We start from the raw sequence: 26017 nt of genomic DNA on the forward strand, positions 1-26017 counted from the left end.
AATCTGTGGGGTCTCTAAAATTTTGCCCATGTTCTGCCTGCCCCCTCATTGACAGGAAGCTACTATGTAAGTATGTCAGCATACCTAGCCTCCTTAGACTGTAAAAAGTTTGAAATCAAATAGGATTATCATGGAGAAGCTACTTTTCAGCTACTTGCTCATAAAAACAGAGAGCATTTTTGTGAAACTCAGAGAGTATCCTTTCAGGGGACAAAAATGTCCCAGAAACCAAGTGAGGACAGTGAGTCAGACTGATTATCTCCAAGATTTCATTCAACTATCAAATATCTACCCTACAGTTACTCAATATTTGCACCAAGAGTTCTGATAAATTCAAGCACAGTTCACATTGATCCTGTTAAAATATCTAAGAGAGTTATGTGGTAAGTAGGTGAGGGTGAAGAGTGTAGCTTGCCGATAAAGTCACACTCAAATATTTCCAAAAAAATCAAGCTCTTAGACTAACAATCATTAATCAGAGCATGTAACATAAAATCATGAAATACCAATTTATACTCACTAGATTGGCAAGAAGTTTAGTGTGACAAAGCCAAGTCTTGGCCAAGACACACACTGCTGATGGGGAGTCTAAATTGCTATATATACTTGGAAAACAAGTCGACATTATCTTTTTTTTTTTTAAAGATTTTATTTATTTATTTGACAGATAGAGAGCACAAGTAGGCAGAGCGGCAGGCAGAGGGAGAGGGAGAAGCAGGCTCTCCGCTGAGCAGGGAGCCCAATGCAGGGCTCGATCCCAGGACTCCGAGGTGGGGCTCGATCCCAGGACCCCGACGTGGAGCTCGATCCCAGGACCCCAGGATCATGACCGGAGCCGAAGGCAGCCACTTAACCGACTAAGCCACCCAGGCGCCCCATACATTATCTTAATATTATAAATAACCTGTGGTCCAGAAACGTCACTCCCAGGCATATCCCCTAGAAAAACTCTTAAACGTGTGCATCTATAGACACGTACAAACATGATCATAGCAGCATTCCTTATGATACCAACTACTGGAGATATCTCAAATGTCCATCAATAGTAGAGTTGATTCAAAAGGGGTATGGAATGGTAATATAATGGAATAGTATACAGCTATTAAGATAAAAGAGCTATAATTAAACATAAAAAAGGCATATTTCAAAAATAAGATGTTGGAAGGAAAAAATGTCAAAACAATACATACTATTCTACTCCATTTTTATAAATTCTCACAATATGCAATACTAAACACACATTTTTTAGGGATGCATTCATATGAAGCAACGTATTTTTAAAAAAGCAAGTGGGGGGGCGGCGCCTGGGTGGCTCAGTCGTTAAGCGTCTGCCTTCAGCTCAGGTCATGATCCCAGGGTCCTGGGACCCAGTCCCACATCGGGCTCCCTCCTCGGGGGGAAGCCTGCTTCTCCCTCTCCCACTCCCGCTGCTTGTGTTCCTGCTCTCGCTATCTCGGTCTCTGTCAAATAAATAAATAAAATCTTTAAAAAAAATAAATAAAATAAAAAGCAAGGGGGGCGCTAAATACAAATTTCAGAATAGTGGTTACCTATGGGGACAGGAACGGGAGGGTGCAGTTTGGGGAAGAAATATACAGGGAGTCCAGCAATAGAAGCAAACTTCTTTAGCCACAGTATGCTTTGTTTCTTCATCCTTTCCACATGTTACGTAGTATATTCCTTTGTGTTCATGAAATAGTCCTTAATCATATTTTCAAACAGTCTCTGGGTAGAAAACAATAGATTGGGATGGGAGAACTATTGTTTTTAATCAGAAGCTATTGCATACTATTTTTAAAAGCATAACAAAAATTTCCGAATTTGCCTGTAAAAAAGTGTTGGGGGTTGGGATGTTAGGGCACACTTGTAGGCCCTGAAATAAAATGACCTCCTTGATAGATTTGCTGTTATTTGTGTATAAATATTTTTAAGTCTATATGCATCCTAGAGTATGCAAAGAAAAAGTCTGGGAAGATTTACAAGAATCTACAGCAGTTGTCTCTGACAAGTAGATTTTTTCATTCTATCGTATAATGTATTTTTCATTTAACTTTACTTTTAAAATTATTTTATTCTATATTGTAATCGTTTGGTTGGTAGGCTTTACTATAGGAGCTTTACGTTTCGAATTAAATGCTTTTTATTTCTTTTTTTAAATTTTTTTATTATTATGTTTATAGCGCTGCGAATTAAATGCTTTCTAGAATAAGGGCAGGGGGTGGGAAAAGAGGATGAAAGAAGGGAGGATTGGTGCGGACCCCGGTGTGGGGCGCACGGCCTCCACCATCCGCGGCGCTGGGAGCGCAGGACCCTCCTCCAGCATCCGGGCCGGGCGGGCCACCTGGCGGGGACCAGGCCACCTGGCGGGGCCGCGCGGCTGGCCGACACCAGCCCCGCCCCGCCGCGCCGCGCCCCCGAGCGGTTGCCCTGGCAGCGGGGCGGTGCGTGGCCGAGGCTCACAATCGGCCCTGACTCGGCGGCTCCCACCCCGCCCCCTGCGCTCACCTGGCTGCGAGCTCGCCTGCTGCGGACCCGGGGCCCATGGACACACACACCCCCTCCCTGCAGCCCCGCGCGCCGGCTCGCCTGCTCTGCCCACGTAGACACCATTCACGGCTGGGCGCCCAAGCCGGGCTCCGGGAGTCCGCGGTCGCGGCTGGGGCCCCCGCCAGGTGGCAGAGAACGAGGGCCGCGGCCGCAGGGCGCCCCCGCAGGGCGAGGCGCGTCGGTGCCTGGTCATCCGCGGCTCCTGATCACCGTCAGGACTAAGAGGTGAGCTTGGCACCTTGCTCCCTGCCACCTGGCTTTTCCCTTGAAATTACTTACTTTCAGGGCTTTAGCTGGAAGAGTGCAAGCTCTAGAACCAGCCCGTGGACTGTGGAATTCACCAGCGTAGCTTGATGGGGTGGGTGCCTCAGAGACAGCATTGAAGTCTTTGATGAGGATGTCTCTGTTCACACAAATGAGGGGATGTAGATTCAGGAGAGTCAATGAGCTATTTGGAAGCACCGAATCCTATTCCGTATACATCGTGCTTACATATGCATCTAACTAGGATATGGCTGTGTAATAAGACAAACCATAAACAACTGCTAAAGTAAGTATCACCACAGCACGGAGCAGAGACCAAGTGGGTGACTTGTGGGGCAGCTCAGGACTTAGTGGGAGACTCTTTACACACATGGCTTTAACCAGCTGCGTTATCTGGTTGCCTAGTCCACCACATGTTATAAACAGATTAGAAGGGAAGAGAGGGGCCACGGCAAACAGGACATTGAAGCCACAAGCCATGTGATGACTGATGTCCCAGTGGCAAAGGAGGAAGCACAAAGAAAAAACAGCCAGCAAAAGAGTGGGGAGAAAAGGACGAGGCAGCAGCGTGCATTTGACAGTGATGGTCACTCTTCACCCTTGACACGCTCTCCTCCTTGACTTCGCCCAGTGTCGGGCTGCCTTGCAGCCACCAAACCCCCCACAGCTCCCCATAGGCCAGGCTCAGACCTCTCTCTCTTGAATTGTGTACCCCATTGCCTTGTGGATTCTGACTCAGCATGCCCAAAGCGTAACCGTCTACACTCTCTGACCAATCCAGACCAAATCTCGAGCTCCCCATCTCAGACACACGTAGCCAGTGGCTCAAGCCAGAAACGTGGGCATTTTCTTTGGTTCCTTCCACTCAATCTTAAAACTTTTGATCATCCTTTATCGAGCAACCATTACTTGAATGCCTCACATGAGTCAAGTTCTGGGTGATGGAGAAATAAAGGTCATTATGATATAAAACTTCTGTTTCATGAAGGCTCTATACTAGTGGGGAAGTCACACAATACATAAATTGAATATATCTGTTTCTACAGATATATAGAAATGTAATATACAGAAATGTTTCGTTATAAAGAAAAGGTGACATGGTGGCTGCAGTTTGAATGGTGAGAAGTGCCAACTGACATATTCTGAACAAAGGGCACCCGAGGCAGAGGGAACAAGAAGTTGCAGAGGCAGGACTGCGTTTTTGTTCCATAAACAGAAGGGGGGCCAATGTGGCTGGAGATCACCTTATCAAGGGAGGTTGGAGTGAAGTAAGATCAGAGGGGCAGAGAAAATGTTCTTAGAAGATCATCATGAGGTGTCTGGATTTATTCTGATTAAGATGAAAAAAGCATTTGAACTGCTTTTAAAAGATAGTTTGGAGAGAACTTTCTGGCGTGAACATCATGTTCTATATCCTAACAGGAGTTTGGGTTACATAGATGTATGCATTTGTCAAAACCCATGGAATGGTACACTTAATACTTGTACATTTCATTATATATTCAAAAGACAAAAAAGAAAAAAAAAGAGCTGTAAGCAAATATTGAACTCTAGTTAAGGATATTGTATGCTGGAATATGTCTGCAATTTACCTTGAAATGGATCAAAAAATAAGATAGATAAATGATAGACAGAAGGATGGATAGATATGTGATAAAGCAAGTAAAGCATTCATGGTAGGATCTCAGGGGTAGATATATGGGTATTCAACTTTTCTTTATATTCAAAAATAGTTATGCTAAAATGTTGGGGGTGGAGGCTTGTCTGATCTACATTTTAGAAAGATTTTTCTGGGAACTGAATAAGGAAGGGGCTCTGGAGGGCTGCTGAAGAAGCAGTGAGACAACCTAGAGTCTGTGGCAAGGATTTGGCCGAGGATGGCACCACTGGCAGCTGATGTCAGGCTATATTCTGGAGGTAGAGTTACGGGGTTTGCTGATGGATTTAAAGAGTAGGGGATCTGCAGGGAAAGAATGAGGGATAACTTCCAGTATTTTTCTCGGAGTAGACTCATGGATGGTGATGGCATCGTTGGAAGTGGGGAGAACTGGAGAAGGTCAGGATGCTCCCAGTTCTCTTCTGACGGGTTACATTTTATATGCCTAGTGGAGGTCCATGTGAGGATGAAGAGTCAACAAGTAGAGATATCACTTTGGACTCTGGGGAGAGCCAGAGATGGCTGTATAAATTTGAGAGTGAACCATCAGAAGCCTCAAATTGGGATGAAGGTCATGAGATGGGATGAGACCATCAGGACAGTGTGTGAGGTTAGAGAAGAGTCCTGAGGGCTGAGCCCTGGGCACCCCAACAGTTAGGCTTCTGACAGAACAGGGGAGCCAGCAAAAGGGGGATGAAGAGTGGCTGGTGAGGTAGAAGGGGAGCAGGCAATGGAGATGGGGTTGTGTAGAGAGATGCAGCTCAAGAGGAACAAGTGGTCACCAGTGCTATTCACCGCCACAGGGAATGTAGGCAAGGGAGCAGGCTTGTGGAGAAAAGGTGGAGCAGTTTCAGATTTTGTAGTAAGATGAAATCCTTTCCATTGCAAATGACAGAAACTCGGCTAACTAGTTTATGCTAAATTAAGGGGGGTGGGGAGGGCATATTTACTCCTGCAGCCCTGAGCTAATGTCGTGTGGACTAACTAAAGTGGTAGGTGAATTCTGGCACAACGGAGTCCCAAGCGCAACGTCTGCCCTCAGTCTCAGTCTCTGTAACATGCACGCTCCCTGACAGCCAATATGGCTCGCACAGCCGAGGCCACATCCTACTGCTTACCTGCCTCAGCACACAGTAGTCTGGCCATGTTCTAGCAGGAGGGTCCTGTAGGGTGCTGACTGCCTCATGTCTTTCCTGAGCATATGCTTGAGACATTCACTCTACCTAGGGAGAGAATTCATTCACACTGGCTAAGCCACGGTCTCAGACCCATTCCTATCACAGGGGATAGAAGGGGCAACCCCATCCAAAAATTTTGGGCTGGAAGCTTGCTTGACCTTATCTGATCTACATTTTTAAAATTATTTTCTGAGGACTGAACAGAGAATATACCCTTAGGGGTCCGTTGTGGGAGCAGTGAGACAAATTAGAAGTCTGTGGCAATGATTTGGCCTAGGATAGCAGGACTGGATGATCTGGAATGGATCCCCAATATGATAATGGTGTTCTTTTCCCAGAAAAAGTGAGGAAAGAAAAGCAAGCTGGGTATACCTAGCATGACCTATGACTCAATTCAAAAGATTGTTTTTCCATAAACAGTAAAGAAGAGATAAAATTACATATCAGAATGCTCATCACAATTTAACAGTGGAATTATTTATGAAAATTATAGTTGTCTCTCAACCATTTGCCTACATCATTCCCATGTGAGGTGACATGAATCATCCATCACATTTAGTATCCCACTGAGCCCAGTAGATTCCTGCTTATAATGAGCACCTAAAATTCCACAGGTTCTTTATCACATTTGTTAACTACCAAAACCTGTATGGTCTCTAGGTTAGAAGGACATGCTGGTACAGAGCCATAGAGTGGGGAACTCAAATCCTCACATTGGCACTTCTGTTAGCCTTACCTTCTTCATGGATAGAATAGGGAGGCTGTGTCAAGGAAGGAGGGTTAAATGAAACAAGAAATTAAATTAACAAGAAAGCTGTATTAGCAAGGCTGATATTAATTATGATGAAACATTTGTTTCAAAATATTTTAGTTTTATGCTAGCTGAATATTCTCTATTTATGTATAATTTATACTTTTTGTGAAATCAGTTGCAATAAATTGTGGTAATAACATTTCGTGAGAAACAGCCTCTCTTCTTAGGGAAGACTTAAAATATTATTATTTATATCAAATTAAAGATGACAAAATTAACTTGGAGTTGTGTGTTTCTGTTTTTGTTTTTTTGCTGCTATAGTTTTTGTTTTGGTCCAGAAAAGCATTTTCAAGAAGGTGGTCGAGTATGGCTTTAGCCGATAAGAGACTTGAGAACTTGCAGATCTACAAAGTTCTTCAGTGTGTTCGGAACAAAGACACGAAGCAGATAGAAAAGCTGATCAGGCTTGGATACCCTGAACTAATCAATTTCACAGACCCCCTCAATGGACACAGTGCTCTGCACTTGGCCTCGGTTTCCAATGACGTCGATATGGTCAGCTTTCTCCTTAGCCTTGGTGCTCACCCTGATGTGCAAGACAAGATGGGTTGTACTCCGACAATGAGGGCTGCAGAGCTGGGGCATGAATTGTCCATGGAAATATTAGCCAAGGCAAAGGCTGACATGACTATAGTTGATAATGAAGGAAAAGGTAAAAATCCCAACATTTTATCCAGTAGCTGCAATCCACTCTGTAGCCAGAAATCCAGAAAGTGGACTTATTTGCTTTCCAACTGTAGAAGTGAATTACTCATGAGTTCAAGTGAAAAGCCAGGTTCTCACTCCTGTACTTAAGGACACCATCTCCCTATAATTTGAAAATGGTATTAAGGTATATCTTAGGGAAACGAGCTGTGAGAGATGTCTCCCTTAAAAAAATTAGAGTTAGATTAATTTGTGTTTGGTGTTTTTTCTAAATGTAGAGAATTTTTAATGATACACACTGATAATACTATAGGCAGAATCATTGATTATAAAATACAAAAATCTTGTTTAGAACAAAAGATGAGGGAGAGAATTTCTTAATCTTTTTTATACTTTAGAACCTCAAAGAGTACTCAACTTGGACTCCAAAAGGATTGTATTCCCTCTCAATAGCAGCCTGATGTAGAAAGGGGTTGCAGTTGGGAACTGGAAGGGCTAAGGTGGATTCTGGCATAAAATCCAATTCTTGAGGGTCAGTTTAAATGTATTTGGAAACCTGACTTGAACCTTGAGACATGGCATTTCCATGCTTTTTCAGGTGAGACAGCCCTACTTCTCCACTCTGTTCTCCCTAATCTCGTCTCAACACCTTGTCTGGGAGCTTCTTGCCCAAATAACTCAAGGTTTCAGAAGGACTTGACACAGCCCCATGAAAATCACCAAGAAAATTACCACCAGGCTTAATATAAATTGGTAGATTTAATCAGTTGTCCCAAGGCGTTGCTTCAAGTACAAAGCCATTAACATCAGTCCCACACTGGAGAAATAAATCCCATTTTTTGGTGTTAATGTTTTCTGACAGGAACAAAATCCGCTTTTATAATTCTCTCCAGACTTGGTATTTGATAAATGACTTTCTTAAAACAATAGGAGAGGACAAGGAAAGGAACAATCATTTAATTACTTAATAACACCGCATAATGAAATGAACTTCAGATACATTCAGGGATCAAATGTGTTTTAAAATGTTAAATCCTGAAAAAGAAAAAGAAAAAAAGCCTCTTAAAGCTCTATAAAATATCATTTCCCAAAGTGTGTTCCATGGACCACTGAATCTCTAGGATGTTGATAAGCATTACATGCAAAATTGTTTCCACTGCCAAACTCATTAGAGAAACATTGGATAAAACAAATTGAGACATGTTGATTTCACATTTGTCAGACAGACTAATGACAGTGACATTTTCCATTTGTCTTTGACCCTTGAAATAGTTTTTCCTTGTGGCATTTTATATACCAGGAGTTTTGTGAAATATACTTTGGGGAAACACTGTAATGGAGAATAGTTTACCTTCTAGAATTTGAAACAGAAATATAAGCTTAAAAAAAAAGGTTGAGAAATTTTATAATAAAAATCTAAAATTGTAAAATTAAAAGTAAAATTAGAAACAGGATCACGTAAATATTAGTAGCAAATGCAACAGCCATCTGGTTAATATCTAAGCTCATTGAAATTAATATTAAACCTGTCAAGGTTCTGGGAGATGAATGTATGAGAAAACAATCTGACCAATCACATAGGAAGAATTAAAAATAAAAAACTTGGAACAAATATAAATCTTGTTGCACGCATGACCTTGTTAGTCCGGCCCCATAGAGACTTGATTCTGTCTAACCCATGGTGTGCTTATTGCACTGCGAGCCCTGTCTTCCCCACGTCAGCGAATCTAGCTCACCTTGCACAGCTCTCAGTTTGGCTGCCACTTGCCCAACTGCTTTGCTTATTCCACAGAAGTCTCTGCCAAAGACATCCTATTCTCCAGCGATTGATGTTTCATTCACTGCACATTGGTCCTAAAGGACAAGCCAACATTTAAATGGTTAAAACACTTAACTGGATCTTTAGAAGGATGTGGGACATACTCTAGGTTAAACTGTACTTTGAAAAATTTTGCAGAACATGGAAAAGGTAAATCTCTAAGCCAAGAATTTCTTTCCTATATGTTGTCCTAGGGGATTAATTAGTGTCAGTCCAGTCTGGAGTATAGAATGGTGTCTGTTCTCTTCAAGGGTTAAGCTAGACTAGCTCCTAATAGCACCCATTCATTGGTTCTCCCATTTATAGGAATGCATACCCAGTCCCATAAATGTAGTATGAGAATTCTACAGTCTATCATCTTTGCCCTCTTTTTTTTTTTTTTTTGCTTCAGTTTTAGAATGTTGACTCATGTTCATTGTGGCTTAAAGAGTCAACCCAGATAGACTTTAACTGTGAGTTGCACCTGCCATCATTATAAAGTATCCATTTCCTAAGTACCTTAGGGCCTTTTGTAATGAATTCAGCCTCATCTGGTATTCTCTAGGTGACATTGTTGTTTGTTATTGTTTTGGCCCAATTTTGCCTGCTATGACTTGTTGTGTCTTTGGTTTTCTATTTTCAACCATGTCCTTGGCCATCTTTCTGTTTTTAACTGTTCTGAGTAACCCTATTTTGGATGCATCTGTTTATATGAAATATATTTAGATTTTGATTTTATATAAATTGTGGTTTTTATTTTAATGGTAGAATTTATCCAACCTGTATTTATCTAGATGGCCCAAAGGTTTGGCCTCAGGGCTGTCATTTATTTTATGTTATGAGAATATAATATATTTAATATATATATATATATATATATAAATAAATACATATAAAAATATTTTCCTATATGGTCCATATGTTCTTTTTTTGGTGTGTGTGTGTGTTATATTTTCTAAGGTTAATGGTCTGCTTTTAGATCTTTTTTTGGTTGTTGCAACGGTAGTTTTATTTACTTTTATTATTTACTGATTGACTTTTAAAAATTGAGGTATAATTGACATCAACATTGTATCAGTTTCAGGTGTACACATAATTTGATATTTGTATGCATTGCAAAATGATCACCACAATAAGTCTAGTTAACACCCACCACCATATATAGATTTTTTTTCCCCTTGGGAAAAGAAATGTTTTTGATTGTTTTAATGGCAAATTTAATAGCTTTTCATATACATAAAACTTTGTTGAATTAGCACTTTACATGGTATTCATTAATATTCTGCTATGAAAGAAGAGATTAGTACAATAACTTTTGCATCCTTAAACTTATATGTCTACTGCTTTTATATATGAACAGCCAGCTCGGCAGGTACAAAAAAACCTCCCATTTTCTTTCTCAAGTGATATTGTAGAGATCCTTTAGTTATTTTCTAGCATTGAATGTTGCTGTGGCAAAATCTGGAGCCCAGCTTGACTTTCCTCTTTTTTTTTTTTTTTAAAGATTTTATTTATTTTTTTAACAGAGAGAGACACAGCAAGAGAGAGGGAACACAAGCAAGGGGAGTGGGAGAGGGAGAAGCAGACTCCCCACTGAGCAGGGAGTCTGATGCAGGGCTCGATTCTAGGACCCTGGGACCATGACCTGAGCCGAAGGCAGATGCTTAACTGACTGAGCCACCCAGGTGCCCCTTGACTTTCCTCTTTATAGAGGACTTGAATTGTTACCCAGAGGCTCACAGGACATGTCCTCTACCTAGCTTTACCTAGGCACACCTCATTGATTGTTCTTAGTCCATTTTTCCTGAGACCCCAGTATGCTTTTTCTTTTTTTTTTTTAAGATTTTATTTATTTATTTGACAGAAACACAGCGAGAGAGGGAACACAAGCAGGGGGAGTGGGAGATGGAGAAGCAGGCTTCCCACGGAGCAAGGAGCCCAATGTGGGGCTCGATCCCAGGACCCTGAGATCATGGCCTGAGCCGAAGGCAGACGCTTAATGACTGAGCCACCCAGGCACCCCCCCCAGTATGCTTTTTTAATCTTCAAATTCAGCTTTTCACTTCAAGAAAGTTTTCTTCTGTTGTATCTCCATATTTTTTCTGTTCTACTTGGTTTTTTATTGTTGAGCACCAATTACATATATGTTAACTCTTCTTTGCCTCTCTAGACCATTTCAGCTCTTCCACCATCTGTTACATTTTCCTTAGTTCTTTCAAGTTTTTTCTTCACTTCCATGACCATGGTTTTTGCACTCTCCTTTTTCCTGCCTCCGGTTTGACTTTCCTTTCTTTGGTGGTTTTATTTTCCTCTACCATTTCTTCCTAAGCTCAGCTGGCTTAACTTCATCTTTTCCTTCTTTTATCATCTATTGTCCTAGAAGCCCTGCATTTAGTCTTGGTCCATCTTCGCACTTTTGTTTTGGAAAAAAGTTATGTTTAACTTCTTTGCTATCATAGAAATAGGACAATCAATAATTCTCACACAGTATAGTTTTTCCAGCGTGTGCTTTTAACCTAGCTTTTATTATCAGATTTCTTCCTTTCGGTATCTGTATTTTTCATAGGTCACATGCTGGTTTTTTATTGGTTACTGTTCCTCTTTGAATGAAGCCTCTGTTTAGAGTGAGGTCATTACAAAGTCAGTTTGGAGTTTGACTGTTCTTTGCCCAGATTACAACAATACCCCTGACTTGTAGTACATTTTTGACACGGATTATGTGGAGGGCCTGTACGTCAGAGGTTATAGGTGGGGAGATTTCGCATTTTCCTCTCTTCATTGGAACAAAACGAGTTGCCAAAATGGCAGAGCCCCTTGTCATCAACGTTTTCTTCTTAATGCTGCTGTACTGACAGCCTGCTTCTTATAAACATGGCCAGTCTGCACATTTCATCATTCAGTACCATCTGCTTTGTGGCTCTGCAGCTTCAGATGGGACACAGCAAACCACCGCTCGCCCTCCAGCACACACAGTCCTGCGTGGGACTGCAAGATGCCAAATACCCAAGGTTGTCAGGGCCTCACATATCAGCACTCAGATTCTTCCCTGAACCAGGTCCTATCACATTTGGTTGTGACTGTTTTCTAATTGTATCAGAGGTTGACTCTCTTTCTTCCTCTGTCTTGGTGTTTCAGTTGGTTTCAGAAGGAAAAGCAAGGCAGCTACGCCTCTGCTCTGCCACCTTCAACTAGCCAATTACGGATTTCAAAATTATTAGTTTTTCTTTGCTATCTGGTTCGAATATAGAGAGACTATTAATGAAGTACTATTTGGGGGGTTCTATTTTTCTACAGGTATTTTGTTTTACTGCATTTTACCTACTAAGCGGCATTATCGCTGTGCATTGATTGCCCTGGAACATGGCGCAGATGTCAACAACTCTACCTATGAAGGAAAACCAATATTTCTTAGAGCTTGCGAAGAAGCACATGATGTTAAAGACACGTGCCTGACATTTTTGGAAAAAGGAGCCAATCCAAACGCTATCAACTCAGTATGACTATTCCTGTGATTATAAATATTCCTTTTTTTTTCAATTATAGAGTCTTAGTAGTGCAATTTTTTTTGCATTTAAATATGGTAAAATTATCCTGTCAGCTTATAGACTTTCATTTCTATTCAAAATGGTTTAAGGGGCGCCTGGGTGGCTCAGTCAGTTAAGCGGCTGCCTTCGACTCAGGTCATGATCCCAGGGCCCTGGGATCGAGCCCCGCGTCAGGCTCCCTGCTCAGTGGAGAGTCTGCTTCTCCCCCTCTCTCTGCCTACTTGTGCTCTCTCTCTGTCAAATAAATAAATAAAATCTTTAAAAAAAAAAACAACAAAATGCTTTAAGATGATATACTCTCATTATCTTTATATTGCTATGATTTTACAGTTTATTTCCTAATTACATTTGGAAAATTGGTATTTATTATGCATAAAGGTAAAACATCATTAGAGAAAATAGAAAAGATATCACCGATGTCTAATAAAAATTTATCTTTTTGGAAAGAAAATATGTAGTTGTGCTATTTCCCTCATTTATTTTGCTCCCTCTCCTCATTTGGCCAATTTTATTGAGTTTTCTAATTGTTTAAGAGGCATTTCAAGACAATAATAATAGATTTTTTCTCATTAGAAAACACTTAAAACCTAATTTTAGCATATATTTTACCCTCTTTTCTCCCCTTTTGCTCTACTTTCTTTGCAAAAAAAAAAAAAAAATGCATCTTTAGCATGATTTTTTCACAGGGACATCTGGTGTGACCCTGACTCTGATATTGGAACTCTCTACATTGACCCACTGCACTGACTTCATTTTTCCTATTTGCTTTGTGGAACTAATAAAGATGTAGAGAACTAAACCTGCCAGTGTGAATCTAAGGCCAAATGGATTGAGAACATATGTATACCAAATGTGTTATTTAAGATGACAAGTATAACCAGAATTTGATCTGCTTCTTGTCCAGTCCACAGGTCGAACGGCTTTAATGGAAGCATCAAGAGAAGGAGTGATAGAATTAGTTCGAGGGATATTGGAAAGAGGAGGTGAAGTGAATGCCTTTGACAATGAGAGAAAACAAGCTGTACATTTTGCTGCCAAAGGAGGCTTTTTTGATGTAAGAATCTGCCCTTTGCTTTAAAATTTGTTGCTCACCATTTCTTACCTTTTCCTCAAATTTTTAAATATCATATAGGTTACACTAAGAATTTTTTCCACATTACCATCTTGATTTCCCTAAATAATTCTAAAATTATATTTTATATCAAATATTATATTTTTAACTTTGTCTAGCTCTTTATTCAGTTTTATCGGCTTGCCAAGTTTATGCATTTAATATTACTAACCATGTTTTTCTGTATTCTTAACTATGGCAATTTAAAAGTTTTGCCAACCAAGACTACTTTATTTTATGCCTCTATTACATATTAGACTCTTCATAATATGTCCGGCATGGCCGAGTTGTAGAGAGAACAATGTCAACATACTCTTATCTCCCTGATTTTTTTTTTTTAAGATTTTATTTATTTATTTGACAGAGAGAGACACAGTGAGAGAGGGAACACAAGCAGGGGGAGTGGGAGAGGGAGAAGCAGGCTTCCAGCAGAGCAGGGAGCCTGACGCAGGGCTCGATCCCAGGACACTGGGATCATGACCTGAGCCAAAGGCAGACGCTTAACCGACTGAGCCACCCAGGTGCCCCTTTATCTCCCTGATTTTTTGTGCGCATCTAATGACTCACCTCCATTTTAAACTCTTCAGTATTCTGGTTATCTGGATATACCAGCAAAGGATATCTCATAGGTACAGTGACATTGCAGAAACGAAATAGGAACCAATGCTCTCCTTTTTTTTTTTTTTTAATTCTCAATTACATCTAAAATTTCTTTACTCAATTTTCTGAGTTTTAACAATTATCTTTGTTTTTGTCATTCGGTCTCTCCCCTGCAATAAAAATCTACAGCACAATAGAAGTCACATGTGGTAAAGAATTTGCTTCCCTGATGATATTTCCCATAGGCTGATGTTTTCTAGAATTACTAGAATTCACTAAGATGGCATGCCCCAGCTGAATATAGAATTTTCTAACCTCTAGATCAACGCTATTTGATAGAACTTTTGGCAATGTGGAAAAGTTATAAATCTGTGCTGTGTAATATAGAAGTCACATGTGGCTTTTGAGTATTTCAAATATGGCTAGTGAAACTAAGGAACTGGATTTTTAAAAATTGTTTTCTATTTAATTCAATTTAATTTTAAATAGCCACATGTAGCCTAAGTAACTATTGGAGAACACGTTTAGGTGCCAGTCTTCATTCAATGAATGTATATTGCTATTCCTCTACAATATCTACGATTTTTTTTGCAGATATTGAAGCTTCTTTTTGCTTACAATGGAGACATGGGGCTGATATCAATGAATGGGAATACACCACTTCATTATGCTGCCATGGGTGGTTTTGCAGATTGCTGTAAATATATAGCTCAGCGAGGTAAAATTGCCTAGTAATTTTATGCTTAAAGTATTTATGATTTACCCATGTTGTAGATGAGCAGAGAATCTGGGCCTGTCACTTGTCAGTTGCTTATCTTTTTCAATAGCCGAACATCAGTTATATACGTAGAAAGAAAATTGAGAATCTTTTCTTACTCTACCTTCTGTCAAATCATGAATCTTGTCTTAAAGTGATGAAAACCCAGATTCTCAAATATTTTTAGGTTATTGTTAAAAATCTAAACAGGATTGTTCATGGGTCATCTAATTATTAAAACGCTTATAGTTATTAAACTCCTTTTTAAAAAAATGTTGACATCAATCTGAAGGACGAATACTGAAAACTATGTCTTTTAGTCTGAAGTTTTAACTATTTTATTAAAAAATGTTCAATTGTATCAAGTGCAAAGGATAAACTTTTCTCAATAATTTGAAATTATGGGAGAAATGTTTTAGGGAGAAATATGAAATAAAATGAAAATTTTCATGGAAAATTTGAAAGGTAAGTGATATTTTAGATTTTCCTGAAGCTTCTATGTAACTATTAATTTAGGAATATGAAGTATGCATATATAGCTTAATGTATTCCTTAAAGTGGTAATATTAGCTAATTAAGTTTGTGGATCAAACTGGTGTTAATTACATGCTGACTGGATGTACATTGAAAGTTTTTAACTCAGGGCGCCTGGGTGGCTCAGTTGGTTAAACATCTGCCTTTGCCTCAGGTCATTATCTCGGGGTTCTGGGATTGAGCCTGTGTTGGGCTCCCTGCTCAAGGGGGAGTCTGCTTCTCCCTCTGCCTCTACACACCCCCCTTGTGCTCTGCCTCTTTCTCTCGCAAATAAATAAAATCTTTATTTAAAAAAAAGTTTCTAACTCTTCGTTAGAAGTGGAACTGCATTCTGCTGAACTTTATGGTAGTGTTTTTTTTCTTTTTTTTCCAGTTTGAGAAATAGGCAAAAACTTAGAGTCTATTATTCTACAATTCTAGAATAGAGCAGAGAATTTTAGAAGTCCCTGGGGCCTAGAGATCCTGTATTGTAACCACTAATATAAATAAGACTAATGTGCCTGTATAACTAAGAGTGTAATAACTGATTCACTTCTACTTTTTATGAACTTATACAAGCTCGTACTCTCCCCCCAACCCCCCAAATAATAAACACTTTTAACAAATAAAGGAAAATATATCAGATGCAACTTTTGCCCCCATAAACGGTCTCATCAGTCTTGTTTTCAAATCTGTCACTATCAGCAATTTATTCTGACATTTTTAACACTGTATATTTCTAAGAACTAAAGATCTGTCCAGATTAAGACAAGCTTCTTCAACTTTAACATGTTGACCACTTCATTATAGGGACAAACATCACCAGACATCTACTCTGTTATTTATGTACTCCTGGGAGAAAGTCACAAAAAGCAAATTGAGAAACACATTTAGTCAGAGCTTGGGCCATGCCAAAGGCCTTCCCAATGATGCAGAAAAGTATTATCTTCCTGGCAGAGTCATGAGACTAGACCGTGTTTCTAAAACAAGGGCCTGAAAGCATTCTAAGTTCTGTAGCATGTTTGGAAGTAACAACCACTTCACTGGATCAAGGTGGGGGACCCAGTTCCATAGCAGAAGTGTGACCAGTTACATGTCCAGCTAAGGCAATCAGAGCAGCAACAAACAATGCATTAGCCATGAAATGCTAATTTCTGAGTAAACTCCCTGGATTCAGTGTCTTCTATACTTAAATGTGAAGGCTGAATTCTTTTGCCACATTAAACTATCTTCTTCAGTGTTCTCCTCCTTTGCCCCTGGTCCTGCTGCTGGAACAATTTACAAGTCCCCGTAAGCAGTGCGAGTGCTGTATCCAAGGGCAGAAGCTGGGAGTTTGGAGCACTTCTGGGGAAGCACCCCATGAGGCTTCTCTTTCTCTTGGGCCTTTGGCTGGTGCTCTGCAGCACACACCAGCTGTAAGCTGAGTACGTTTGACCGCAGATCATACATCACAAAGGGAATGAATGGATCTTTATTTTTACTAATTATAGAGGAGGAGACAAAAAATCCCAAGGCAAAAGGAGAAGAAAAGGGCCTTCAGATCTTTAAGCTGGGATGTTGTAGTCTTTTATCCACATAAAGGTTTCTAACTAGGAGGAAACTGGGAGCAGAAGGAGGCAAGATAAAACACCTTTAAAGTCCTTTGATCCTTAGGGGTGAATATAGGAGTGGCTTGGGAGATGGTAGATAAACACCCAGACACCTTGAATAAGCAAAAAAGCTAAGTAAAGACAGCATTCTCGAAATCGCTATGGAATTATGCTATCAAGATCAGTCTCAGGTCCCCTTTTCAATAAGTCACTGTTCTTAAAACTGTTCAATATGGACATTTTAGAACCCTCATTGTCATAATACTCTTTTTGAGTTCTTCTACCACTAGTAAAATTATCAGTCTTAATATAAAATTTTAAGTTTTGACAATGTCAAAGGAAGTATTAATCTTAAAAAGCACTGGTGACTCATTTTCTTTTTGACAAGGAATAAAACTATAAAGTATTGGAGGGGCATGTTTTATTTTTGCATGCAGCTGCCTATATATTTGGTTGCTGGACATACTGATTGAGTAGCAATCTTCCTGATTATGTGATATTGGCAAAGAAACAGAAGAGCCTTCTTCTAGATTCAAAACACTAGAAAGAGCTTCTTCATAGTCTGACTTATTTATAGACATAATGGATTTTTAATATCTTAAGACACTTATGGACAGCACAGCCTTCCTAGTGGCACTAAGTAGACTCCCCAATGCACTCAGAGAAATTTATTTATTTGAGGAATACTTACATATAATGTTGGTGTCATCATTTTAAGGAAGGGTCCAAGAAGGAAAATGAATTTTAATGCCTAATTTGCACAAACGTAATACTAGAGTCCTTTCAGATTTGATGAACGAATGACTTTGTCCTCTACCGGGTTGTTCACATGACCAATCACAAAACAGCAGGTCGATATAAATTACATTGAATTCATGGAGAATACAGATAAATATAGTTTAAGATGGTACACAGATTTGCAGCCATAATCATTCAAAAAGAAGCAGGTGTACAGCATTGAGTTCCTAAGGGCCTTGTAAGCTGTCTGAACCCAGCTTCTTTCCAAATTCAAATGCCACCCTTATTCTTTTCCTGTTTGGCAGGAAGTCTCCTTAGCAAGTATCCCAATATGAAATTTGTTTCAAGTATCTATGGGGATTCATGTCCCAATCCTTTAGGGGCAGAGAATATAAATTGGAAACAGATTTCCCTCAGAATTCACCAAAGTGAAGCTCACAGAAAAAAAAAAAAAAATTCACAGTTTAATTTTGTAATTATAATAGCTAAATGGGCTCATTGCTCTATACAAATAATTTAGGGATAAACTTTTGGCCAATAGTTCAAGCTTAAGAAAATGGTTGTAGGAATGTCATTTGCAGAGTCATGCAAGTGCCTAGGCACTATTCATGATAATGATGCTTCATGTTTTAGGATGTGACCTGAAATGGAAGAACTTAGACCATAAAACACCCAGGACTGTGGCCAAGGAAGGTGGCTTCAAAGCAGCAAGCAAAGAAATACGGCGGGCAGAGCGCACCGCTAATAAACTGGTGCGGCCAGGAGCCAAAGATCCAAATCCACTCTGGGCCCTGAGACTTCACGACTGGTCGCTAGAACATGAGACTTTCCTTCGGGAAGCCTTTTCGTTTGTGGACAGAGGCGATGGGACAGTCAGCAAGGAGGACTTCGTGTTGACGCTGGAGGAGAGGCAAGAATATGTGACCCCAGAACAGCTGGCTATGATAGCTCAATATCATGAGAAATTGCGGGGAGCTGGGGTCAACATTAATGATTTCTTTAAAGGAACCAGGTACCTGAGTAAGTCTTATGTCTTGGGATCCTATGGGCCTAAGAAAAAGAAAAAAGGGATGGCCAAAAAGCCAAAGAAAGGCAAGTTTGTCTTACCGCTGCCAATCTGCATCATCCCTGACCACGTATTTCCCCGCCGGAGTGACGGCGGGCCGCCCTATTACATGATTGAAACCTACCAGAATGTAACAGATAGCAGTCGGTTTAACCGAGACCGGCCGCCCGAACATCCGGTTCGGGATGACTCTGCTTGGTACATTGATGATCCACCGAAGGTATTTTCAAATATTAATTTCATCACCAAGGCAGGAGACCTGGCTTCTCTGAAAAAGGCGTTTGAATCAGGAATACCTGTGGATATGAAGGATAATTATTACAAAACACCACTAATGACTGCGTGTGCCACGGGAAACATAGATGCCGTCAAGTTTCTTCTTGAAAAAGGGTGTGTTTTCTTGGTTGAATTCACATTCAACTCCAGAATTTTAGGACAAAGAAAGTGCTTCATTCCTGACGTCGAGATTACAGATTGATCTTGTATGGGAAAGTGGGCTAATGGGAAGCTGGGAATGTGTGTACCCAAAGATGGTTTGCCAGTAACTATGCATGAAGTTGCTTTGCCTAGGGATTTATCTACATGGTGTGGAGTCACTTTTTATTTTATTTTAAATTACCGAAAGAATTTTTTAAACTATTTTTTTAAAGATTTTATTTATTTATTTGAGACAGAGAGAGAGAGAGTTCATGAGCGGTGGGGGAAGGGTAAAGGGAAAAGCAGATGCCCTGCTGAGCAGGGAGCCCAGCGAAAGAATTTTTTTTTTATTGTGGTAGGGACAGATAACATGATCTACCCTCTTAACAGGTTATAAGCATACAGTACAATATTAACTATAATCACAGAATTGCATAGATCTCTAGAACTTAGATTCATTTTCCGCATTGCTTTTTAATCTGTCTCCTATGTGTGGGGATCCTAGCAAATTCAAACAAGTGGGACAGTGATCATGATGACTTAGGGCATGTCTCATTCCCTTCTCGAGAAGCAGCAGTCTTTTCCTTGGTTCATTTGTAAATATCTTTAAAATATCCAAGCATGACATTTTTACTGAACTTCTAAAGCAACTACTCAGGTTTAATTCCTTCTCTTACCATAGCTGAATAACCTGGCATAAGTTTCTTTTTTATGTCTCACATTTTTCATTTTTATAATGGGGCTCTACTAGGATTCAGCTTGCAGATTTTTTGAAGATTAAATGAGTTAAAATATGTAAAGCAAAGTAATTGCATATTTGATAAAAGGGTATTATTGTTATTACTATAACGGTCAAGGTCAAAGAAGCATTCAGATTTGTATATTATCAAGAGGGAGTATAAAGTAATTAATGAGAATTTGAACTTTTGGACAGTGAATTTTTAAAAAGGACTAACATTTAAAATAATACATTTTCATGCTAGAATTTTAATAATGAAGGTGCATTTAAAAATCTATGACATGCAGAGAAAGTAGACACAAAATGAAATAATAGGACTTTTTTATTTCCTATCAGCTTTTACCTTCATTAGATCCAGTTATATAATTTTCCTTAATTTTAACCTTTGCAAAAAAGTGTAACCCCTGGAATCTAACTAAGTGCCTTTTAAAATTAAACAAAATGTGTGCAAAGCAAATTAAGACTGTCAGATAATGCGGAACACGAGTCAAGAAAAATTATGGCACAGAGTTTAACTTTATTTAGGGCTTCCCTGGTTTACAGTTGAACAACTTGATAATACTAATAGGAAATCTTGCTTTGCATTTCCAGCCTCTGGTGTTTGGAACAACCGACATTTTTAGCTTGTGCATCTATCTTATTTTATAGGGCTAGCGTTAATGCAAGAGATAATTTCCTGTGGACCCCACTTCATTTTGCATGCCATGCAGGCCAACAAGACATCGTTGAGCTTCTTGTTAAAGCTGGAGCAGTGATAGATGCGGTCTCAATCAACAACTCCACCCCTTTGACTAGAGCCATCGAGAGCTGTAGACTGGATACCGTAAAGTACCTTCTTGATATCGGCGCTAAATTCCAGCTGGAAGATAGAAAAGGTGCGTGGGCGCATGAGTGGTGGTTCGGGTCAGAAGAGGAGAATTTACGTTAGATTCCAAACCCCTTCTGGTTCTCTTCTTGTAAGATCGCATTTCCCCGCAAGTCGCTACTGCAACCACAAGCCTAAGTTGAATGTTCTGGAAGTTGGTTTCATACACAGTTCCTCTCAAGTCACTGGTGTGAAAGGACCAGTTCTTGATGTTTGCAGTCTGTCATGGATGGATACTTTTGTAAAGTACAGTAAAAAGTGATTTACTAGAAAATGAAGTGGGGAAATAAAATGTAAGGTTTTTTTAATCACTAGATTAAAGTGATGGAAAATTCTATCAAATCCATCCAAAAATTTCTAAATGCCCACTCTTAATTTCTTACTTATTTCACTGTGGCCCAGGAAGCATTGGTTTGTGGGCTTATACCGGTTTTCAGATTATACCTTGGGTTATCACACTGTCATAACTACCAAGTCCCTAGGAAGTGGCATGATTTTAAAGGCTGTAGAATTTGGATTCTTTCTAAAGCTGAACAACACAATTCCTGAGTTTGAGGCTCTCTCTGGGAAGTAAATAGGAGGGGTGCATCTTATGTCATAAATATACAACCTGAAAAATAAGCATTTGAATAAATGTTTGACCTCATTGCTTGGAGGTGTCATTTTCTTACAGTGGAACCCATTGCTTCCTTTTGATCGGAGAGAGCATTAACCTTTCTGGCTGCTTCGGGCTTCCCCTGGGTCACTGGTAGTATTGTTTCAGGCCTGCCTGAGGATATTACAGTTGTCATAATACCCAGCCATCTGTATGGAGCACTGTGACTACCAGCTTCCCCAGGCCTTTTTGAATATACATCCTTGTATCAGGGAAAGGGGAGGATAGTGTAAAATTGTCACACAAAAGGAAATGTGTGTAAGGTGGGAAGAGAACCATCAATCAAATATCCAAATGTAAATATTCTACCAATATTTCTTATCCATTTTTTTAAGAAACATGCTCAAAAAAATTAACAAGAAAACGTTGTGTTGTTAGTAAATGGCACTTTAAACTATGAGATTTCAGAGCTGGGTCCACCTTAGAGAGTATCTGATCTAGCTTGGTGACCTTACACATAACGATTGGCTGTAGTAATCACCCTTACTGCCACATGCTGAGGCTGATGTGCTGAGGTTTTTCGGCATGGTTTATTATCAGTCTGTTTATTGCAACTCTGAATTTATGTCTTGAGCAGGACATACTGCCATGGATGTTGCAAAGGCATATGCTGACTATAGAATAGTTAGTTTGATTCAAGAGAAGCTGGATAACTTGCCAAAACCAACAGAAAATCAAAAACTGAAAGGCAAGCCACCTCCTAAAGTGAAGACTGAAGGCCCTGAAGTTAAGAAAGAAGAGGTAAGAAAAGTGATCGACTACCCATTAGTAACTGGTAAAAGCTTGCGGGGGGTAGGAGAGTGTCAGTATTTATACATTGTTACACAGCATGGGCAAAATAATATGCAAGCCATATTTTCAGCACTCTTATGCAGCATTGAAAAAAAAAATACCTAGCAAAAAAATTCCTATTACTGAAAATTCTAAAAAGTGCTCATTGCAAATAGAATCCATGTAAAAACCGAGTTGGCTCAGCCAAATACAATTAGAATGTTGAAAAAAGAACTGGTATTGGATATGTATATATTTGGTTCTAAGTCATACAGATTTGATGAGATGGCTCAGACAGGGAAGGAAGGTAAGAAGAAAGAAGCAAAGCATGATTTTCCTTCATTTTGGTCTCATAATCTTTCATTACCCACCTTATCCCCCTTCTAAGGAATTTTAATGACTACCACTGAACCCTGGGGATATCGAGCCACTTGTGACTTGGATATTCCTCAGAATGACTCCAGAAAGTTTTAAAGGTGCCAAAGGACTGTTCCTGGTAATCCTGAATAATGTGCATGCCTCTAAACTACCAGCAAAAGGTTGAGGTTTTTGCCCAGGCAGATTACAGAGAGAGCAAGACTTTGTCATTAGCAGGGAAGGCCAAGTGTATTTCTAGGCTAGAAGCTTCTTTTAGGGAAGCAAGAGGATCCCTGGAGATTCTTTGCAGACATAAGACAGGGTGAAATTCAAAAAGGAAAAGCTCTAATGTTATCAAATTGGAAGGGTTGGAGAAACATAGGTGGTAAGAAGTGGAGAGGGTGAAAAGATTGTAACAAACATGGAGGACAATAAACAGTAGAGAGTAATAAACATGGAAGACGAGAGTAAGGGGGGGCCAGAGGTGAAGGAAGATCAGTTGGCTAGGCTTCTACTACATACATCATTATCTTTTTAGTAGAATAATTTAATTCTTCTAACCAATGGCCATAGGTCAAGGATATTTTGAAGACTTGTATGATGTCTCTGATACTACTAATTAAGTAGAGCTAAACAAGGCAAACTAGTTATCTTTCCCCATCCAAAGTTATAATAATATTCTATTTCATTTCAAATTATAATTTGTATGGTAACATTTTAATTTTAATTTTAATTTTTTTCTTGGCTTCAGAGTAAGATAAAGAATGGCAAATATTAGAAAGTATATATAGGTTTTTGCAATTGATAGGGTTGGTTTTTCTTTTGTCTCATTTCCAGGAACCACTTTCATCTGTTTATACCATACCAACCATATCAGAGGAAAAGAAAATGCGTAAGGATAATGTGGTTTATCTCAATTCATTGATTACCAGTGGTTATACCAAGAAAGTGGATATCACATTTATTCCACGGAGGGTAAGTACTTTGGAAAGACCTTCATAACATGTTATAAACTCATAATATCATTTTCTAAATACTTTTTATGCAGAGCACCCAAACAAATATCCAGAGATTATCTTTCATAGTTATAATTTGAAGGTGTCCTTTTGCCAGGTCCTATTGCTTTGACTGAGTCCAACTTGTTTAGCTTCCAATATCTAGTTTCCCCTGCTACTATTTCTATATTGACATTTTAATTGTCCTTGAAAAACTATTTTTTGGTCAATGCCATTCTCTATAGCTATTTGGTCATCAAATGCTATAGATACATTTTCTTGATGCTTCTCAGACCCTAACCTTCCTCTTTGTACTCTTACTACCATTTCACTTGGGAGTTTCATACTAAGCAACACTGGATTTATTTAGTAGCTGCCTAAAACATCCACAATTAAAGAGGTGGAGACATCTTTGGAAAACAGGAGCGATCTTGCCAATGCCCATCAAACCATGCTGAATAAGAGACCACCAGCCCCCTCTTCCTTCTACTATGAAAATAATTTTCTCAGGACTTCCCCATAAGACATAAAGGTAGCAAACCCCAATGATCTAACTCTATCACTTCCTTTTTTGACATCTTAAAAATGAACAACAGAGGATCATCAGAGGTCACTAAAAAGCATTCCAGTTGTCCAAATAGTCACCATCAGAAATAGTGATGCCCATGTAGCCACTGACATCATGTAAGAGGAAAACATAAGTTAAAATAGATTTAGAAATAAATTTGATAGTTTTGAATTAACCATACTGGGCATTATCTGCATACTGCCATGTTTGCTGGCTTTCCTACTCATGCCTTCTCCGAATATGGTGATTTATTTAAGATCTGGAGTCCTGAAGCCACAACAGCAGAGCTGATCAGAAAAAGGGAGCTGCGGCGAGAGAGGTTCACTTATGAGGTGGACTTTGAGGACTTCATGATGCCCTTTCAGAAGAACATCACAGAAAAAGCTAAAGCCTTGGAAGCCGCCTTCAAGACCTAAATCACAGCAGCTGCTTCTTGTGGTCAACATTTTGAGGCCCAGGGACCATACTTCAGAGAAAGTTGGTATTTCCATCAAAGTCAAAGCAATCCACAAATTAAGAATTTGTAACCAAACATTTGTTTTTGCTCTAACAACTATAAATATTCTGAGCTATCTAGAAAGTGTGTATTTTATTTTGTAATGAATTACATATTCTGGATAAACCCCCTAATCTTCTTTAAGGATGTAGAGGAATAAATGGCATTTTGGTTATAAACATAACATTATTACAAAAAATTTACAGGATGTATGTCATTATGTTGCTAAAGTTATAATTCTAGGGGAAATTGATGAAAACAATTTAATAGTAGGGAAGAGAAGTAGGTTTTCTTTTTTTAAAGATTTTATTTATTTATTTGACAGAAAGAAACACAGCAAGAGAGGGAACACAAGCAGGGGGAGTGGGAGAGGGAAAAACAGGCCTCCCATGGAGCAGAGAGCCCGATGCAGGGCTTGATCCCAAGACCCTGGGACCATGACCTGAGCCGAAACAACTGAGCCACCCAGGCACCCCGGGAAGAGAAGTAGTTTTAATCCATTAAGTAAGGAGTTTGTTTCTGACACACCATTGTATGTATTAGATAGTGGTATGTATGCGATACCTTGGGTCAGATAAACTTTATCACCTCTAGCAGACGCTGTCAGCACTCCACGCCTTTCTCCTCTGCTTTGGGATTGAGGTAGGCCTGACTTCCAGATGCTGGAAGGCTGCCTCTGACACAGTAGGACCCAAGTACGTGAGAATGAGAGCCTCCTGGAAGCAGCTCTCAACCAGAGACTGAACAGATATGGTGTATTAACACCCCAGCTCCCTCACTGCCCTAGTTGGATTGTTTGGAAGTGCGCATTCCTACTGATTGCTAAAGCTCCCCTGAGAGGTTAAGATCACATTGCCCACAGTGGTAATTTGATAACACACCCTTCACTGGCCACCTTCCCTTCTCTGTCCTCCCACATTTTTCCCACACCTACAGATCTTTATCAAGATCACCTCTGAAATACATATACCTAAACCCTTGTCTCAAGGTTGCTTCTGGAAGGACCCAAACTAAGATAACAACTACAGTACTAGTTATGATTCTGAGACCCCCTAGCAAAAATTTTAAAAGTGCGTTCCCTGGGATGCCTGGGTAGCTCAGTCGGTTAAGTGTCTGCCTTCAGCTCGGGTCATGATCCTGGGGTCCAGGGATTGAGCCCCACATCGGGCTCTTTGCTCAGTGGGGAGCCTGCTTCTGCCTCTCCCTCTGTCGCTCTGCCTACTTGTGCTCTCTCTCTGTGTGTCAAATAAATAAATAAAACCTTTAAAAAAAAGTGCCTTCCCTTTTCTGTTTACTATAAAATAAGCATTTCCCCAGCAAGGAGGATGTGCC

At 39.7% G+C, this 26017-nt stretch overlaps 1 protein-coding gene and 1 long non-coding RNA gene across 2 annotated transcripts; one reads left to right on the plus strand and one right to left on the minus strand.

The window, feature by feature from the left end:
- Positions 1-2500: 2500 nt before the first annotated feature.
- Positions 2501-24856, plus strand: ANKEF1 (ankyrin repeat and EF-hand domain containing 1). Its single transcript, XM_032420108.1, has 10 exons — positions 2501-2772; positions 6722-7112; positions 12198-12397; positions 13353-13502; positions 14754-14877; positions 18390-19212; positions 20627-20853; positions 22076-22239; positions 23464-23601; positions 24447-24856. Exons 2-10 carry the CDS (start codon positions 6767-6769, stop codon positions 24603-24605), a joined length of 2331 nt encoding a protein of 776 aa, XP_032275999.1. The 5' UTR covers positions 2501-2772; positions 6722-6766; the 3' UTR covers positions 24606-24856.
- Positions 7471-19031, minus strand: LOC116642044. The gene is made up of 3 exons (XR_004301280.1): positions 18947-19031; positions 8842-8959; positions 7471-8140 (listed from the first exon to the last, which is right to left on the minus strand). It is a non-coding gene; the product is annotated as an uncharacterized LOC116642044 (long non-coding RNA).
- Positions 24857-26017: the final 1161 nt, after the last annotated feature.

This window comes from Phoca vitulina, unplaced genomic scaffold, assembly GCF_004348235.1.
Source record: "Phoca vitulina isolate PV1807 unplaced genomic scaffold, GSC_HSeal_1.0 scaffold22, whole genome shotgun sequence".
NCBI lineage: Eukaryota > Metazoa > Chordata > Mammalia > Carnivora > Phocidae > Phoca > Phoca vitulina.